General features: G+C 39.7%; 1 protein-coding gene across 2 annotated transcripts in view; it reads right to left on the minus strand.

The window, feature by feature from the left end:
* Positions 1-21131, minus strand: part of DOCK1 (dedicator of cytokinesis 1) — a 279672-nt gene that overhangs the window by 24043 nt on the left and 234498 nt on the right. For both annotated transcript variants that reach the window (XM_021400439.1, XM_021400440.1), the window contains exons 39-48: positions 19695-19784; positions 17108-17212; positions 14692-14833; positions 14434-14512; positions 14070-14154; positions 12814-12900; positions 8976-9152; positions 7862-7945; positions 3176-3313; positions 742-887 (exon numbers count right to left, since the gene is read on the minus strand). In XM_021400439.1, coding sequence (XP_021256114.1) covers positions 742-887; positions 3176-3313; positions 7862-7945; positions 8976-9152; positions 12814-12900; positions 14070-14154; positions 14434-14512; positions 14692-14833; positions 17108-17212; positions 19695-19784 — 1133 coding nt within the window. The remainder of the gene's footprint in view (positions 1-741; positions 888-3175; positions 3314-7861; positions 7946-8975; positions 9153-12813; positions 12901-14069; positions 14155-14433; positions 14513-14691; positions 14834-17107; positions 17213-19694; positions 19785-21131) is intronic.

A 21131-nucleotide genomic window follows, 5' to 3' on the forward strand; every position in this document is an offset into this window, starting at 1 on the left:
TTCCTCTCTAGTCAGATAATAACTTCCTCTGAAGGTGCACAATGGGCACTGACATTTCTAGCGCATCTCTGAAAGTTAGCAGCCCTTCAGGAGGCTTTTACAACACTGCCGCCTCGGTCATATATTGAGTTTCTAGATTATGAATATGCCTGGGGGAAGGAAGAGAGAGAAGGAAGTTCTGAGGCTGAGTGGAAAGCCCAGGAAGAAAACAGATTATTTCTTTTGAGGGATGCGACTGTGAGACAGGGCTTATCAACAGAATTCCCAGTTCTCATGTGAAATATCTTGATAACTCTTGAAGTACAATCTTGTCATAAGCAGCTTTCCCTCTGGCAGCATAGGTGAGAAGAAATGACGGAGCAGGCAGCTAATCCCTTCCTTCCCCCCAGCTCCACCTGTTTACTGCTACCAGACAGGCTGAGCACATCTCAGCACGCACTTTGCAGGTGATCGGTTCCAAACAATTGCACTCCCAATAGTTCAAAATGGGATGACTTATCTCCAGTTCCTTTGGTGATTTCTGTTGAACGCTTAGGGGGTTTTGTTTGAAAGAGCGCCGACAGTAGCATTACATTTATTTTTGTTAAAAATAATAAAAAAAGGAATACATTTTGAGATGAGCATCTCCATCTTTTTCTGGTCGGCATTTTGCCTGTGGGGTGGTGACAATCCTAAAGCCCTTAGATTTGCACACCGAATCTTGCTTTGCAAGACAACCCTGCACGGCTGCTCCTTACGCACCCGTCTGAGCCCGGCCGAGAAGGAGTGCTGTCCGAGGAGATGGATGACACCGAGGCGACCGACAGCGGTCTTGAAGATGATGGCATCGTGAAGGACCTCACCATGGACCTTGGCCGACTGCCTCGTCTGTCATCTAGGCTGGAAGGCTACAATAAAGGAAAATACGAGACGCGTGAATTTACTTTTTCAGTCACAGCGTAGCTGACGTCTGGCTTCAAAAGTGATGCAGAAAGCTTCAATGTTTTTTTCTCCGTATTATATTAATTAAGCATTGCGTTTAACAACAACATCAATTCTAAAGAAAATGCATTTATTATAATTTTAAGCATATTCTGATATTCGTTTGCTTCAACAGATTTTACGTGTCTGTTTTTACACCTGGGCTTTAAAACTGATTTTTTTTTTTTTTTTTTTTTTTAACAAAAATCTTTTCCTTGAACCTATTTCTGCAATTGAAGCATCTGCCATGTGAGTACATGTAGATGTAGTTTATTTGGTTTTTTTTCCAAAATTAAACAAAAAAAACCCAACCATGCCAGTAAGAGGAGCTTTAAGTCAAGAGAGCCAGTTGACAGAGCGACACCTAGGTGAAGAAGAAAATATATAGAAGGCTTATTTTTTTTTAATGCAGACAATTTCAGTCCTGAATATTTATACAAGCTTTGTTAGTCATTAATAACTGATCTATGCATAAAATAATTGAACTCTTTCAGTCAACAAATACAAATCTCACGCTGTTTAATTACAGGTAGATTTTCCACCCTGTCAACTACTGGCAAATTGACACTGTACAAAGAAGACAGAAGCGATAAAACCCCATCAATCCTGACAATTCTTACTGGTGGGCAGAGTGAAATGAGGAAGATAACAGCACCTGTGTATGAATTTCCAGGCATCTCTCTGATGATGTAAATGCGTATTACTGAAGTGACTGACATGCAACTATCATTAATGTCAATTACTTCTGTTCTCCTAGGGAATAAATTATTATTTGATCTTTTCTCTACCTAAGTGTATTAGCAAGAAGTGATCTAAAGGACTACTAATGGAACGGTACGTAGAAGGACACTGTAAAGACTGGCAAGTTCCACATAAGATCTCAGTGTTCCTATTACAAAAAAAAAAAGTCATTGCTGTAGAAAAAAATGAAATCCATCTCCGAAGGAAATCTGTCACTAAACTCAACAGGATACCTCATTGGCACGTACTATCCCACTGAGATTTTGGGCCACCAGGGAGCAGTGGCACCGGGCTTGCTTTCTGCCTGCCTGGGGCAGCATCTCCTGGCATCTCCCCAGCCTGGGATGCTCTAAGCCCCACTGAGGCTGAGCAGAAAGCTGGAGCTCTCTCCTCAACGTTCCTCATTATCAGACTGCAGGCAGGCTGTGGGTACCTTGGCACATGATATGCTGGCTTCCATGGCATTAGAGGATGCAAGAGCCTGCTTTCCGGTAAATACACGAAGAGCCTTGTATGCTGGAGCAGTAACAAGAAGATATGTACTGCACATGCAAGCTTCACAAACTACTGAATTTCACAAATAAACCTACGAACTATAGCACGTTCACAACGTCATTGTCAGTTCTACCAGTAGATGAAACTAAGCCCAGCAGCCTTCACTGCACTGTTAGGATAGCAGCTCTGCACACTCAGACTTACAGCAACTCCAACCATTTGCTTGTTGGGTCCTGCTTTTTCAAACTGATTCATACAACAGCATGCAATCTGTGCAGCCTTTGACAGAATTATCAATTACTTTCTCAATTAGGAAGCTGTATGCTAGCTTTTGGACTTCTTTCTCTATGGGTAACGATCAGAAGTGAAACAACATGTCATTGGAAACACCACCAAATTCTTTTCTGTGACTTAAAATGAAGCAGAAACTGAAAATCACTTGCTGGAATGACAAAAGCATCAAGTCCAGCACCACTAAATCTCCAAGAGGAGCAGATACCTATTGCCTGCCTACATTTAGGGTAGTGCCAGGTGTGTGAAAACCCAAGATGCAGGCTGCACATCACTGCAGGCCAGTATGGCTCTGACATCCAGAAAGGAACTAAATCAACAGGAAGGTGACATTCAGCTCCAGGAGAATCATGCTATATCATCTAAGGTAGTGATTTACTTTGTAAATGACAACTCCTCAAAAATAGGATACTGAAGGATTATCTTCAAGGAACGTATTCAGGCAATTCAGAAGTTGTTCCCATGCTTGGAAATAAAAGTACCAAAGCTTTCTGCACATCTCCTCCAGCACCCGTTCACTATTTAATGATTTGATGGGTTCAAGCGATGACCACGGAGAACAACCAGGCCATCCTGCATCAACACTGCTTTTTTAATCAGCGAAAACGACGACGGAGAAAGACAACGTTGCCCATAACGCACAGAAACGCCAAATCCGTTTGAAGCGTGATGTTGGCAGGTGACTTACCACAGCTCGGACACCATACTGCTTCTCCACTTTTTCCTTCAGCTGCCTGAAGCAGGCCTCCATCCGCTCGTGGAACGGCCTCAGCGCCTCCGTCACCTTCTCGCCGTGAATGCGGATGCCCTCTGCCAGGAAGGGGATCTGCAAAGCACAATGCACTGCCCTTAGCACACAGAGTCCTTCCCAGCTGAAGGTACGGGCAGAATTCCCACGTTTGGTTCAAGAGGAGGGACAGATCTCATGGAATATCAGCAATAATAAAAGCCTTTGTCTATGAGGCGCTGCATAATAAAAAACAAAGTCTAAGAAGTATGTTATGTATGATTTCCTTTTTCGGATTGCTACCCGCAGTCCTTCAAAACTAATATACCCATAGCTCTGCCCCATACTCATACACTGGAGGAACAGCTGAATTTACCTGGCAGCACAAACTGCTATTACGTTACATTCACGAGCCCCCACACATGCTGCACTTCCAAAAGGCAAACTGATGAATGACGACTCGCACGCTGGGTTATTAAAGCCCCTCCTTTCCCAGGTTCATGAGAATAAAACCTTGAAGGAGAAAATATTTGTGTGCTTTCTTTCGTAAATGCTATTTCTAAAGCTGCAAATGAGCAGCATCCCTGGACGAGTATATATTGCAGAGTAATACTTATTAATAAATTACATAGTTTTATATACTGCAAGCTACATTTCTCCTTAGAAAAAACGTATTTTTCTTTGGGAACAAAACAGGAGGGGAAAAAGTTAAATTAGATCTCTTTTGTAACTGAAAAGAATCATTTATACGCAAGGCTTCTGTCACAAAATAGCCATACCAACACAGGTTTATATAATTAGTTCATAGTGTGGAGGTGTAGCTGACCTTTTAAAATGTTTTAAGAGAGATATCTTCATTCCCACAGCAATCCAGATATACCATTAGAGTTCTCTATCTGCAGCTTAGGAAAAATATTCCCTCTTCCAAGTCTGCTCCAGCCCACGCAGTGCTCTGACTCTGACTTAGGTATCCTCTGCAGCAATCAAGCTAAGAGGCTTCTTCTTAATAATTCATAATTAAATCATAATACTGATTAAAACCAGATTTTTCTAATAGGACTGAACGGCAATCAGAACGAGTAGCTTTATTGGTAAGGAGAATAATAAAGACATAGACGAACTACAGATGAACAAACTCAAGAAATGTTACCAAGATAGCTCTCAGTTTGGGCACTATTTAAATGGACACCGTTTCTTTTCCTAAAATACACCTGAGAGAAGTCCCAACGCTGACAGTACTTTTTACTGCAGCCACTTTTATTTATAGCTGCATGGATTGGCACTCTACAGAATTTAAGTTATAATTTGGAAAACTTCTCTGCTCAAAATAAGTAAATGAATTTCAAGGCGTGTAGTGTTACCAGGCCCCGTTCCGACCCTGCTGTTTTGAAGGGGTAAGTGGTCACGCTGTGCATTTATTTAAAGGAACCCGCTGACTCTCTGAATGGGATCTGTATTAGAAAATCAAATGGCCACAATGGAGTCCAGGCGGGGTGCGAGGCTCCAGCTCAGAGCTGATTTCTATAAGTACTAACGAGGCCTGTCCTAGGGAACAGGCATCTCCGATTTAAAACATCAAGGGGTACGAAGCAGAGGAGATGTTTTTTGGTAAGGAAAAGTCCCAACCATGAAAAAAACCATGGGTGCAGCCAGAGTGAAGGTGCTAAGCAGGGCTGCACCTCTGGCATTCAGCAGGCTGAGGAACACCAGCACTGCTCAGGGAATGGGCATGAAGAGGCACCAAGCGCACGGAGGCTGAAAGACACCGAAAAGGAAGGGGCTGTTACTCTGCAATGGAAGCAAATTTCCTCTGCTAACAGCAAAATTCTTCCTAATTCTCCTTCCCAGTCACTAACATAGGGAAATCTCATTACGTGTCACTGAACTTTGAATGTGCATGAACCCCTGTAGTATGCCAAGACAGAGGCAGGCTGCCACACTCCTCGTGCTGTTGATTCATTTTTCTATGGAGGAATGGGTGGGTTGGCTTTACTTTTTGTGGCTTCATTTCATAACACCCTTGAGGGTACCTTCAGTGCTTGAGAGGGGAAGGAAGCGGCAAAGGTCGCAATAAGTAACTGGACTGGAAAACAAGGGGGTGAATGGAAACCAGCTCAAGATTGCATTTCTGCCATCAGCCTCCATTTGTTGATTTGAAAACTGCACTGCAACCTAATATTAGTCCCTGATTTTATTTACTTTTAAAAATTTTCTTTTTATTTTTTCCCTTTAAAATCTTGTTCTGCTGCCAAAAACCACGACCGAGGTACATAAATTTGAATTAATCAACATCTTAAATTCTCTCATAATCTCAAATATCATAAAGTATGTTTGTAAAGCTTAGGCTGTGTATGCTACCACTCTTTTAGCGATGTAGAAGCAGCATCAGATCTCTGCAATGCTGGGTTTTGCATGCTGTAGATACATCAGCTAAATGCTGAGTGGCCAACGTCAGTTATTCACTTCATTATCATAAGCAGCTTGAAATGACATAGTTACACGGGGACTAATTTTTCAAGGGAGGAAGGACTAAGACGGGTAAAAATGGACTTTGCTTTAGTAATGATATTTATATGAAAAGACGGTGCACAGAAACTAACAATTGTTTAAATTAAAATCATTACTGTGCAATTAAAATTCACAAGAATTATAAAAGGACGGTGTCCCGAAGAGCACGAAATGGAAAGCACAATTGAGACAAAGGCAGGAGAAAGGATAGAAAAAATAAATTTAAACAGTCAGCTGATAATACGACTGTCAGGCTATTTCATATACCCAGATTGATTTATAGAGCATAAAGAAAATCTCTGCGTGATTATAAAACTCCAAGAACCAACATTATTGAGAAATGAAAACTCATTTTGGCTTTCAATCACTGTCAAGTCATTGATGAAAACAAACCGCTGCCTTAGTTTGGAATGTTTCCATAACAACTCGCTCATTACACCAGCTCTCCACCCCGCTCCCATCAAGTTATGATGTGTTCTGAACACTGACATTATTTTAGAAAATATTTAAGCCTTAGGATACGCTGAATGTATACAACAAGACTGAGCACTGATTTCCACTCCAAAATGACTGAACCTTTTCAGATAAAAGAAATAGTTTCTTCTGATCACTTTGCTCCGTCTTCCTGCTTCTTCTTTTTTTTTTTTTTTTTACAGCACTGATGGGAAATTATGTACTTAAAACCATGGTGTAATTAAAATACAATGTGATTAGGTTCGATATGTATTTTCAAATAGTAATGCTATTTGAACACACATCACCAAAGTGAATCCGTGCTGAGCATGTCCGGAGTTCATTTGAAGTAGTGCTATCAGAGGCAAAGGGAGAGAGCTGACATGACGACGGTCTTCTGGGATCAAATTATTTTCCTCTACAGAACTTAAAGCTCCTAAAATCTAATCTTCTGTAAAAGCTCAGAGGAAAATGAATAAATAAATATCTTTTTTTCCAGACCCAAAGAGTTTTTATCCAGTGATAGTTTCCTGGCCTTCAGAGGGTATTTTCTCCTCTTTCTTTCCTTATTTATTTATTTATTTATTTTGAATTCTCTATCTTTGGTTCTGCTACCTTTAAAATTGAATCCTATAGAAATGTAAATTATTGCCTTTATTATAAAAATAAAATTGAATATAAAAAGACAACGATGTACTTTGTTCTTCTAAGGGAAAAACAGTTCCAGTCACACTGGTATTTTTTCTTCTTATCATAAAATTATCTTGAGACCACTGGAAAGTGTCCAGCATATGACTTTGGAATAAAATTGGAATTGTTTCCTGTTTGTCCTGCAAAATATTCTTTGGTACATATAAGTGCAGTTCTTTATGCAAGAGGGTTCCTGCTTTGTTTAAGGCATTGGACTGGAAATCGGGGTTCTCTTGCTGGTTCAGAAAATATTAATCTGTGTGATCTTATATTGAAATCATTTCTACTCTAATATGCCATCGAGACAATACCAGATAATTCACTCTATGATGTGGCATTTGTGAATCATGAATATTATCATATCTATATATCATATTATTGAATATTATGTGAAGTTATACAGCAAATGAAGCAGTGACTCTACGATGTCCACATTAATTTTACTATTTTGCACATAAATTAGTTTTTCTATTCTCACTTTTAATATTCTTTGCTAAAAGGTGCTGTAAATGTACATTATAAGGTTTACAAATAGAAAACATGATGATGGAAGAAAGAAGTGAACATGTGAAGAAACACTCCACCAAAGCACATGTGTAGGAGGGACTCAGTGTTAAACATTTAACCCAAATGTTTCAGAATTATTTTTTTTTTAAATCAGCCTTAGAAAGTTAAAATGCAAAAATAAATTGCCAACAATAGCAACCAACATTATTACAAAATATGTTCTCCTTTGGGCAACATGCGACATTTTCGCTGTATTATGGTATAAAAAGAAAGAGAAAAAAAAGGGAAAAAAAAGAGAGGTTAATCATGTTTGTTCCTTGTGGGTTTATCAAATGACAAATGATGTCAGATCTGAAAAGATGAACTTTAGCTCAAATTCTAAGTCAGTTTTACATGACAAAGAAGCAGAGTAAACAGTTTGATGTCTGAATTTTCTCAACAGCGACACTAAATTGCCTTCGTATGGCCAACGAGACTTAAAATCTTTACCTGCCAAGCTATCAGGTCCTTCAGTTTTTCAATTTTGTCGTGATCTTCCGGATGCTCATGCATATATCTTTCAGTAAAGAAAGCCTAGTCAAGAGAGAAAAATGAGTGTTTTTTTCAGAAAATGAATCAACGTCTACAACCATGGAAGGATTACCTGCAGTAAAGATAAATGAGTCAACACAAAAGTTCTTCAAAAGAGCAGTAGTAGCTACAAATACAAATGGACAAACTAGGAAAAGATGCATAATTTTTTCAAGTTTTAAGATTCATATGTCACTCTTTCACAGTCAGCAAAGCGGGTGGATGAGCACATGGTAGACAAGAGCCAATCTCACGGGCAATACCACAGACGACTTCTGCTTGGCACAGCTCTGAAGCTGCTTCTTAGCAGTTCCCAGGGCATAAGAAATCTTCGTTGATACAATGCATGACAGTTATGGAAGGACAGAAGTGGCTAAAGCCAAAGACATGCCAATCAGCATATATTTTCTCCATGTACGTTACAAAATACATGTTGCTGGCATATGCCAGCTTAATACGATTAATATTCAAAACATGAGTAAGAGATACGGTGTTTACAGTTTCCCATTGCTAATATCTTCTCACATTTAACTTTAAAAGCTAATGTTCTAACATGAAGTTAAGATTACTTAGATACATTTGCAACTGACAAAGAGCTCAGAAAGTCTCTAGCTCTTGATTAATCCTTAATAAACTCATGCGTCTGAAAGCAATGGAGAAAACTGCAGTCAGTTATTTGGTCACTGAAGTTCACTCAGAAATTCCTGCTTCAGGTCTGACGTCCAAGCGCATGAGAGCGCACACTGGAAATGCCATCAATCTCACTTTGCAATTCCAGCACGCAATCGCCTGCCCCATCCCTATGTAAGCACTCCTGAAGCCAAGCGTATCATCCTTCACTTCAAATTCAGAGAGGCAAAAAATGCATCCACAAATATCAGAAAATCCTAACAAAGGTAAGTTTTAAGCAATGTTCCCCAAAGCATTTGTTAGGAGACACGCACAGAGTGTTTACACACAAACACAGTACTAAAGAAGAGGTGCAGAGCTTCCAAGAGGTGAACTGCTGCAAGACAGCTCATTTTGATGTTACCTTCTCATAGTTCGTGAAACCTCCCATGACTGCAGGATCCACAATGCCATTCAGCAGCATAGAGAGAGGGTTAATGGGTAGATTCGGATCATTTAAATGTTGTTGAACCATGTTATTGATCTTGTCATTGGTTAGCTGCATGGTTTCTATTGCATTTTCCAGTGGACTAATTTCAACCTAAAATAAAAACAAAAGGACGTTTTAATTAAAGAGCAGAGTTTTTAACCTGCCGTGGAACTGGCTGTCCACCAAACCAATGCATTTAGATACACTTCCAGAGAGATATTTTAACCAATAATTAACAGACAGGATAGCTTCAGACACTGACAGAATCACAGAATCATTCAGGTTGGAAAAGGCCACTGAGATCATCCAGTCCAACCACTGACCCATCACCTCCATGCCCACTACGTCCACACTTAAATGTTTGGCATCTATATACTGCATAAAATAGTATCTGTAGAGATATTGAGTTAACTGATAAAGTAATATCTGTAGAAAAAGTTAAATGCATTTTGTTGCTGTAGTACAGATTACATCTTGAAGCACGACAGAGCAAAACATTTAGAAAGGCTCTGACAAGAATCACGTGAGTTTTTCGGAGGATTATGGAGAACATCACAGATTACGGATCAGTGAGTTTTAGCAGCACAAAGAATCCAGCTTAATGTAACAGTAAGAAAGAAATGATGACTTAATGTGGATTTTCTGATGGAAAATGTAATCCTAAGAAGCTCAAAAATCAAGAAGGTATTTTTGCAGTGATTATTTTGGTATGTATCCAAGGAAATGGAGTTTAATATGTTGAAGAGATGGCTTCTGTGCTATCTGCGGTGCTTTTTCTCCAAGGCCTTTTCTTCTTCCTAACTTAGGTAATGGCAGTAAGAAATTTTCTTTTTCACATAGTGTAGACTTCAATGAAGAGAGATCCTCAGATGTCTTAACGGGGTGAATTAGCTCTTATACCGTGCAAAACTTTATTTTAATTGACTGATCTCCAGCTATTATTTAAGAGATCACTGCATCTTTCAGAATGACAGCTGCTCATACCGGAAAAAAAAAAAGTACTAAAAAATTTAAAATGTTGCTAAAATAGGCAGGTTTCGTGAATGAGCTAAAAATGACTAATTAGCAGCAACCCACAATGCAGACAGTCCTTACTGGAAGCCTTAAGTCATAGCCTACTTATATTAAAAAATATATATATATGTGGTAGGAATAGAAAAGGAAGGTTAATTGAGGCCTGCAAGGAAAACGCAAGCATATATTTGATTACAGCCTAATTTACATAAATGCTACATAAACAAAGAAGCACTTCTACCTGGCTATCAGTTGCTTACCACGTTTCTGAGAAGCACTTATAATCAAATCTCTTTAGTTGTTACTCTTACACCTGCCATGTGATTACATCAAGGGTGTTTTAATTAGCATTTTTAGAGGTCTGCCTGGTGAACAGTTCTGGAAGGTGGGCAGCAAGCTGGGTGCCTCTGCCACAGCCACGGCCCAGAGTGGGCTGAGACAGCACCAACTGAGCAGCTCTCGGAGCTGAGTTTGCTGTGAGCAAAATTTGGACGGGGAAAACGAAGACGATATCCAACGTTTCATTTGGAAAGAGCTGCTGTGAACATCGTACGCTAAATTTAGGATTCTGTCGTTTTTATTAACGGGCTCATAACGATGAAATAATTTGTTGATGAACCACTGCTTTCAAAGCTCTCGAATATCTACAGAAATTAGCGCTCATTGAGCTGACTGACATCTTCTTTAACTTTTCTGTATCAGTAATCATGGCTTTCTATCTCAGCCTCCTTTCTCTCCCTGCTCCCCTTTACTTTTCAAATGCAGAGCTGCAGCTCCCATCCTATTTCTATCTGCTTCTGTGCACTGGACCTTCCTGAAAGCTGTTTATTAAAAAATATAGATATATACTTGTAAACCATGAGCTATGTTCTAGGTAGCTTGCTATCCCTGTACGCTACACAATCTATTTCTGGCAAACAAAAATGATACACTGATACACTGCAACACTTTAAAAATTAAACATAAAAGTACAGAGATTAATGCTTGCACTTTTTAACTAAGGGTAATTCAAAATACAGCTTCTAACTCAGCGTTTATTTCCCTACAGCTATTTGTGTCCAGCTAAACCAAATCAGATATAGAATAAGGAATGCATACAATGAATTCTGTGTTGGTAGCCAACAGACTGAAATGCTGTAGGTACGAGTGCTCAGAAGTAATTAAAAAAAACCCCACAAATAGATTAAAGGAAATGCTGCATGTTCCCATTGTTTATGTAACATAACAAACTGCCTTTAATAAACGACTCAGTTCCCACTTAGCACTGATATGATCTCACCTCTTCCTTTCAAGATACTCTGGTTTGATCAATAAAATATGAAATGTGCAAAGCTACTTTAATTCATTGCACTTAGTAAAACATCAATAATATTCGTATCCATAATCAGGATGGAGCATTACAGGCATGTGCATTCAGTGACCGTGCTTCTAGCATTTCAGCTGACAGGAATCTTGAAGGAAGTCAATACCAATTTTGTAGTAGCTATGCCAGAGCTAGGTCAAAAGTTATCCCTCGCTGTCTTCCCACATATTATTAAGTTCCATTCTGGTATCATTTTCCAACTATGTGACTAATGTGATCCTTGCTTACAGAAACCTTATAGAAAGTGCTCGCACAGGGTTTATGGGCACGTCTGTGACAAGCACAGTGTTCAAGGTGCACGTATACAAATCGCTTCTGTAACGCGGCCTGTCAGGCCGTGCTCTTAGCTCTTAAGGGAAAGAGACTTCCATCAGATGTGCCAGCCTCTACACACAATGCTTTTTGCAAGGACAAAGATAAACACAATCCTCTCTATCAGGATTATACTGAAAATACAAAATTTATTTAAAATTCAACGTGTTTTATTCAGATGCCTGTTACTGTCAAACATCACATTCATATTCCGTTACTATAGATACCATAGTAATTTTCTGCCTTACTTCTGATCATCTAAATACAACTGTCCAACATAACCTCAATGGAGCAATGAAAAAGGTTTTAATTAATCATATGCAAATTGTTCTTTTCCTTTAAAAATAAGCCTCACAAGAGAGAATTAAAAACTGCAGTAACAATGCTTTCATTGCTACTTACTTAAAAATTACAGCTGTGTAAGAATAAATTATTCTTTAAGGCACTTAATGGATATGTCTTATCTAAACAGTCTAAAAGGTAGAACAGAGGAATGCCTATTTTTGAGCTGCTTGGTGAGGTTGCTAGGCTGTATTTTAGCCAACAAAGGAAATGAAACAAAAACAATCTTTAATCGCAAATGGTAAGAACAGAAGTAATGCAAACACATGCAAAGCATTCAACTTATGGTGTATCCTGAATCGATCACAATAAAAATACCACAATTCTCCTTTCCAAAATTCCGATTCGTTTCCTTTTTATGTAGCAGCGTTCTCCCACAACACCTCTGTTCCCTCTTCATTTTCGGCACGTGGCTTAAGCCACAGGCTGTAACGGCTCACCTGCTGAAAGCTGGAAACGCTTCATAGAAGTACTTCAAGTACTTTATCATACCTTGCCCTAAAGGTCCGGAAGGTTCAGCATGCACTACCTTGTATTAGGAGTGGAAATCATTACTTTAGTCACCCTTAGTCAATAATCAGCATCCTCAGCAAGCAGGTTTCCCCTTGTCTTAGGATGTCAGGTATAGTCACATTGATTGGTCGTTCACAGAAGCGCAGTCACACAGACATATAAATGCTCCCCGGCTGTATAAAAGCCCCATTCTCTTACGTAACCTCAATAAAGCCAAATTGATCTCACCATGAAAACCGATTTGACTTCAAACCACCTCAGAATCCCCGGTAATTTGTATGCTGTCACATAGATGGTTCTCTCAATCCACATATTCTGCAAATGAAACATACGCGCCGCATTATCAGATTGATAGCTGTTATCTTAAGAAAGACTTCAAACATTATCATCAGGCAAACGACCTGCAATAGGACAGACATTACAAAGCCAGAGGGAAATTTCAGATGCAATCTGAAGCCCTCCCTGTCCTTGGGGCTTTCAAGACCCACGGGGGTAAAGCCCTGAGCACCTGGGACTGACCTCGGAGCTGGCCAAAAAACCTCTTGATTTGACTTGTTACAACTGGCATAATTGGTAGTTCCCCTTATAAATTATGGGGCTTTTTAAAAATTTGAACTGCCTATTCCATCTTCCATTAACAGAAGAGTTTTCAAAGTGAGTTAGATATGTTTGATTTTTTACGTATACTCAAATCATACCGTAAACAGGGGAACTGAGGTCTAGCATTGCAGTTTCATAAAAAGAGGGTTTCCTACTCAGATAAATCCATGTAGATTACCAAATTATTGATTTTTGATAGAAAAGCCAGTGAAAGAGGCCAGGGACACTGAAGGAGCCACTCAATGAATGCTCAGAATGTAGGAAACCAAGTGCTTGACATTTATCAGCAAAAGGATTAGATTAGCACCTGCAACTTACAGAAAACCCAGTTCTTTCCTTAAAATAATAAGTTAGCGTCATTTCTTAAATACTGCTACTACTGCTTTACTACTAACTACACCTACTGGAACTGTGAATAAATTGGTGTCTATAAAAAAGGGCAATCAAATTGATGTAGCCTGTTCTAAACATTGTGATGAATACAAGCTGTGCTCAAAGGGAGTTTTATTGACCATTAGCTGAAACATATGGTTTTGTAAAAAAAAAAAAAATTGCATTGCTGCAAAAAGATTGTTTTCAGAAGATGCCCCAGTAGGATTTTCATAGCACGGCAAATTTTGGAAAGAGATAGCTATTTTTTTCAGTGGCAACAATGTTAAATTTCTGTCTCAAACTGGTTTTTAGCAAACTAAATACAACTTTGCCTATTTTTTTTTCTACTGGTATAAAACAATATGGTTTTTTAAGAATTGAACTTCTAGGAAAAATAACCAAATTTGAGCTTAGACTATGTAGTTAAGTAACCAAAACACAATGAATACTTCAGATTATCAAAAGGCAGGGGAATAAACAAGGAAAAACCTCAAATTAGATTTTTCTTTTACCGCAAATTCATTGTCTGGGTTTTTCTCTCCCCTTCGAACGGGCCGTGAGTACTCAAAGCGCTGGACTTCGTTCACCCTATAGAAACTGAAAAAGGGGAAGAGCACAGTCAAAACCAGTTGGTGTCTGTTTAGGAATCGCTGCTTAACTCTACTAGAAAAAAGCTTATGTGTAAGTATCAAATATTTACGGAATCACTATTATCCCGTGGGTTCAACAGAATCTCTCCTAATATGAAGAATAGCCATGAAACGTGCTCCTACCCCTACACTCCTTGGCCCTGCACACATTCAAAATACAAGCAGAAGAACTGGTCTAAGTGCTGCAGAGAAGACTGACTGACTTGGCAAAACCATCAAAACTCACCTCACGATTTGTTCTGACACCGGCTTGTGGAATTTGGGCGGCAAATCAAGCTTTGGCTTCACAGTAAAACACTGGATATCTGAATGTACGGGTTAAGAAGGAAAGACAATCTCCATTCTGCAGCACAGGTAGCTCAACAGGAACGCGGTGAAAGAACAAGATTAACAGTGCACCAATGAAGGCAGAAGAGCAGCAGCCTGCTGCCCACATTGGCCACAGATGCCCCTCTGCAGGAGCTGCCCTGCAGTCCAAGGATACACTGGCCAGAGGAGCTTTTGATCTCCTCGCCCGGCGGAGACGTTGTTTTCATTTTCTCTGCATTGGGAAACTGAGTTAACAACCTCGCTTCGAAGTCTTCGCGGCGCTCGTACTCCTTTCCCCGGTAAATGAAGACTTTGTTCTGGAAACAAATACAGAGGTGAAGTCCTTATACCCGTGCCACCAGTAATGAACTGGGATCTCAGAAGTGTTGACTCCAATGATGCAATGAGAGACACTTCAACACTAGGACATAATCAACAGATTACAAATATTTTACACCCATTCAATAAAGCACAGGAGTCTCTCCATAAGAGACCTCTCCATTGACATCCCCAAGCACAGGCTTACCTTTAGGCTTATGTACAAACCACAGTGAATTCAATGGGACCCAAACACATGATTTCAAGGAGCTATAAAATAGGTGCTCTCTGAAAATGTATTAAGACAAATAATGCCCATCAAATCCAAGACCTCCCCATCATTCTTCTCATCCATCTTCCATAGTTAATGGTGGAATGGACATAAGTAACTGAATTAGGCTCTTCATATGAGAACATTTACTAAAGGATATTAATGTGAGCAAGAAAGAATAGCAGAGGAAAGCATAAAGACAAAAGAATGCCATTTTAGTAGTAACTGCCTCTGTTAAGAAGACCGTGGGTGCTACCAGTGAGCACGCATCGCCGTGAGCAACTGCACAGGACACAGAATTTCACTGGAAGCAGTAAGCTTCTTTGCAAAGTTACCCAGGACTTTACAGAGCGTTCATCATTCTGGAGATCCCTGTTAATGCAAGCCTTCCCTAGAGGAATACTGTATGGGAATAAATACTCCTACCCCTATTTTACTAAAGTAAAACTTTAGAGCTCGCTAACAAATATTTAAAAAAATTCTTATTAATGTTTTTCTTAGTTAACACATCACATTTTTCTTGTCTGACACTTGATGAAATACATATGAAATACATTATATGTACATGACTCTACATGTACTGCCAGCACCACAATCATTCTTGTTTTTTTTTGTTTTTTTTTTTTTTTCACATCACATCTCTTTAGCATCAGCCTTTCGATCCCAGACCCACAGCAGCTTGCACAGCATCATGCATTTGCGTCTGCTCCTGACATATGGTTGTGTCAGTTTGCAGAACTGCACTTCATACGCTGCAGGGCAGCCCTGGGCGCTGCTGACCCTGCCACTTCCCTGGGCCTCAGTGTCCCTTTTGGTAAGGGCTGTCCAGCAGTGATTTGGAGATCAGGCAGTGGGCTAACACACGAGCTCAGCTCCCACTTTTTTGTCTGATGGTCTGTACACAATGGGTGCTGCACAATATGGTCTTAGCCTGGGCAGCTTAGCTGAGAATTTGTTGCACTTCACAGCATCTATTAGTGGTAAAGTATACCTGCATTACAGCAACCCTGGGCATATGAAAAGCCACAGGCATTTTCAGCTTAATGAGATGATTCAAGAACTTCCATCATTGGAGTGAGTTAGCCTGGAACCACACAGCTACAACCAGGAACTCATCTCTCAAACAGGAAAGCTGTTGCTAGCCCTGGCCTAAGACAACATCTCTCTGAATCTATCCTGGGCCATAAGAAATCTTATCTTCTGTTTCTTGAACGGTCTTAATCTACTGGAACTCTTCCACAGGGATTTGGAGAGAGACTCTTTCCAAGCTCCAAACTCTCATCTTTAAAGGAAAGTATGAGAAGAAGAGTGGATAAATAGTGTGTTATTTCCATGTCACAGACTGAAAAATGCCAGAGTCCAGAGACTCACTATAGAGATTAAATTCAGAGGTGTTAACTCCCCATCCTTATTCACCTGCTAGTTCAACTCTGTAGCAATCCTGGTGTCAGTAGAAAACAAAGTAAAATGTTATTAGACTTGCTTTACCACCATCAGCTAAGTGACATATGCTTTAAATTGGCAAAGATTGTGAAAATTCATGATAAAAGATTGCATTTAAAGGTATCACACACATTTTTGATACTCGTTTTCGAGACTATGCTGAAAAGGGAACTCACATGAAAACACAATCATGTACATTTGGGTGCTCTGTTGTACACATAACCTGTCCAGCAAACATTTCTCTGATTCTGATGATGCTGATTACTATCCTGATTTACAGACTGGGTAAGTATATCTACATTTCTAGTGATATGAACCTTTAAGAAGCACAAAGCATTGGGTATTTTGGAAGAAAAAGCTTCTCTACTAAAATTCAACTGTTCCATACTGGAAATGGGAAATGAAAAGCAGATGATTGTTTTATTTACCTAGGAAACAACCACCAAGGTTACGTTGATAGTAAATAGCACACCGACAATAGTGCACTTCTGGCATAACATGGTGAAATTTCCAACGCAAGAAATCAGGCTGCTGCCTCTGGATGGAGGTGGACACTTACCCTTATGAATGTCGGAAATCCCTGGCCATAGTATCCAACAGCAAAATAATCTGGTTTTGGCCTTATCACTTTCACAATGTTTTCATAGAACTGAGCTTGTTTTCTCTGGAAAATAAACAGGAGAAACTTCAATGATGTAAACTTGAAGCAGATTGCCTGTACATCTCTTATTTGTAGCTCTAAGACAAATCTCACTTGACCTCTTCTTCACTTTTTAAAACAGATATAGAGTAATATTTTGAGATACAAAACTTTGCATCCAGTGTTTTCAAGCTCATCTTGGTGAACTTCACTATTCCACTTCCAATAATGAAATTTTGAGGAAGGTCATGAATCTGCAAGGCAACTTGAATTCATGGTTACAACACTACCGACGTTGAAACACTGGAATGGAGAAGTGCACACTGCTAAAGCTGCTTCTCAATGATGCTGACTTCTGTCTTTTCTGCTGATACATTTTATTACTTTTTCCTACTACTTCTCTTCCATAGTTACAACTGTTTATTTGCATCGGAAAGCACGCAGTTGAGAATTGCAGAAAACATAACTTTTGGAATAAATACACGCATGTCAGACACCATCTGTTTTCAAAGTGGAATCCTTCTTTATCTCAAATGATGAAATAATAACAAATGTGCTGCTTTAGACGATCTGTTCATTAACTTATTTTTAGTCTATTACTTTTCATAAGAGAACAAACTCTGATTTTTGGAGAGGTTTATTACTGATCCGATTTGACAGATAACAGTAAATGGCAAGAAGACTACAAAGACCCAGATCTGCCATACACTTCTCAGCTCAGCGGCAGCAAAACTATTTTGACATTTGTGAATTGTCTTAGAGCCTAATATCTCATATTGCTTGAACAAAAGAGACAATAGGGATAACAGAAAGAAACAAAAAAATTTGTTAATTTTTATTTTGGAACATCCCCCCACCACGTAAGACTGGCTCGCTGTTATTCAGCAGCACCAATAAGAAAAGCCTATGGGATACGCAAGACCTGAATCGTACTAGGGCTTGAGTTTTCATCCTTCCCTAACCAGCGATGAATGCTTAATGTATGACTTTGATAATTTTCGTGACACTCCCCACAGTTTCTCCTGTCTGATAAACAAATAGCAGATAAATTTGCAGTGGGCAGTTCTGGATTTTCCCTATTACAAGAGGGGGAAACATCATTTCCATATGCAGATGAACCATACTCAGTTTCTACCGCTGCCTCTCTTATAATTATGCCCCTTGATGTAATCGGTGACATATTTACTCTGGGAGAGAAATGGTAAAAAACACCTAACAGTATTTTTGACCATCACCACACGAAGTGCACATTCAAACTGCAAAAAAACGGATGAAATATGATAAAGTATGGTTGCCTTCGTGACAAAAGCTTATTGTGTTCCCATGTGCAAGCATAAAGGAAGGAGACGGAAAATTAAAAACGAGGGACTCAGAGCAGTTATCTACTGATGAATGATCATACCTGACACAAGAGAGTCATTTCCAGCTCAGGAGCAATCTCTACCAGACTCCTTTTACATTGAAATGCAGAATATTCTCTACTGGATACAGCCCCACTGTCAGCAGAAGGCTGAGGAAAACTCTTCTTGCCTCTCAAAGCACCTTAAAAATTCTTTCTATTTTAATTCTCTACAACTTGGAGTAAAAAGCAACGTGGAACCACGCTCCAGATCTGTGAGGCAGATGACTACCCTCAGCTTGGCACTAAAAATAGTTAAAAAGCTGCAGAAAGAGGAACATCAGAAAAGGATAAAAATTCAGCCTTGGAGAGTTGGAGGACAGAATGACGGACTACACAAAAGAGAAGAACTCGTGAAGGACTGAAGAAACTGTGGAACTGAGAAGAGCAGTATTTGGCTTTACTCTTTTCTCCCCAAGAAGTGCTCCTGGGCAGGTGGGTCCCAGCCAGCCTCCAACTGAGTGCTGGTGTCAGTTGAGAAACAGGGCGCAAATGGCACTGTAAAAATGGCCAGCCAAGATGGAATGGGATAAAGCTGAAACAATTAAAAAAAAAATTGAGGACAATGTACTCTAGTGAGTGCAAAAATCTGACAGTCAAGAGTTTTCCAAACCTAACTGGAAACACGTACTGACTCCTGTGAAAATGGCTGAGAAGTTGGGAGGGAAAGTGACAGCTGCCATTTATCTTGGTGGAGAAGAGCAAGAGAAAAATGGTGCAGGCATAATGAATGGGTAGTGTCGGGGCAAAAATAACTGACTCTAGACATGAATGCTTGGGGATTATTCATACCTAAAAAAAGGAACGTGAATGTGGAAAGACACTTGAACGAGAAAGGCGATTTTTTTTCCTGTTCCCATTTATATTTAAATTCCAAATTTCCTTTTATATTCCAAATACATCAGCTTAACACGATCGCAACATTTTTCTTTCAGCTAATTAGTAGCCATTAGTAGCCAGTTATTCAACATTTATCCAAAAAAAGCCAAACCAGGCGTCTATTTTAGTATTTGACTCTGACAAGAAAGATTTTCAATATAATTTTAAAACCTTAAGAATTGTATTCTGAAAAAACTGTTGCATGTCCGTGCTATTTAAAAATCTTACCAGCAGTTCACTGAGTTGTTCATAATCAAACATTTCATTTTCATACTGTTCTGCAAGTTCTTTACCCAAGGCAATGGCCTCTTCCCACATCTGTTGAAAAAAAAAAAGCCACAAAACAACAACAAAACATAATTACATACCTTGGTTAAACAACAACACTGGAACAAAATAAATCTTAATAAAACACAACAAAATGCATTGTGTCACATGCTAGAAAACATGGTGCATCAGATGTGCCAAATATCTGTGACAGCATTACCCATATGCCTCTCTTTAATGCAAATCAAGTACAACTATCATATTACTTCAGAAATGAAATGACTGTTGCCAGCCCAACTAGATACCCAGCAATGTGTAAACACGGCTTGCCCACAGAGCCACACAGAACCCAGGCCTTCTGATAAATGCTGGTGATTGATTACAGTTCATAATCACCTCTCTCTTCCTCCAATATCTATAGCCTATATTAAACAGAAGGGGCATTTTGCAGACATTGCTTTGGACAAATATTCATTACATTTCCATTGGTTCTTTTTCTTCTCTTGTTCTTCGACCGTGAAATTCAGCAGCTGTCTCAACTGACCCAAAGTAATTTAACAAGATCCTTCAGCTCTTCAGAAGCCAACAGTCTTAACGAGTAGAGTACCAAACATGCTTTTAAGTGTGTATTTTTCATTTTTTCTACTTTAAGTGTAAAGAACCACTCAAACCCAGAAAGATGCTTAAATTAGCACACCAGGAGACCTAGGATCAAACCTGATGATTTGCTTCAGCTGCAGAAATTTGGCTGGCCATGCTGACCTCACTTTATTAAGAAAATGAGAGTTGGAACGAGTTATAAATCAATTTGCCTCATATTACCCTTCATCTTAATTTACAACTCCTGTCCACACCACCCAATTCTCCTCCCTGTACCAGGCCACAAGTTCCTTGCCCTGGTGAAATACAGAGATGGCTGCAGCTCTACAGGGCAGCAGGATGGAAGAGGACTGAGCAAAAGGGCAGAACACAGAGTTCCCCTTGCTCCCAAAAGACACCAGCCCCACAGGGAAAAAGAATTTCAGTCGGAGCATCCCAACCTCCCAGTGATCCACTATTTTTTATTTTTTCCTAGGAAGCGACAATTAGGAGGCCAGGCAGGCCGGATACTCAGCAAGTCTTTCACCACGCCAACACCACAGAAGCAGGATTTGGAGCAGGTGCCACCAGTTTGTTCTTCCTCCCCAGTCCTCCCCAGAAAAGCCAGTTCTCAAAAGGAGGGCTCCTGTCCTGCAAACCCAAGGCTGGACTGAAAAAATGCCCCAGAAGATTAAGGAAGGGAAGGGTTGGAAAGAAGCAACCTGAAGAGGTGTTGTTGATGGTAGAGGAGGAGAGCATCGAAAGGATGCTGTAGGTGCTAGCAGGAAAAATAATTATGGGAGATGGCAGGCTCTCAAA

This window comes from Numida meleagris, chromosome 5, assembly GCF_002078875.1.
Source record: "Numida meleagris isolate 19003 breed g44 Domestic line chromosome 5, NumMel1.0, whole genome shotgun sequence".
Lineage (NCBI taxonomy): Eukaryota > Metazoa > Chordata > Aves > Galliformes > Numididae > Numida > Numida meleagris.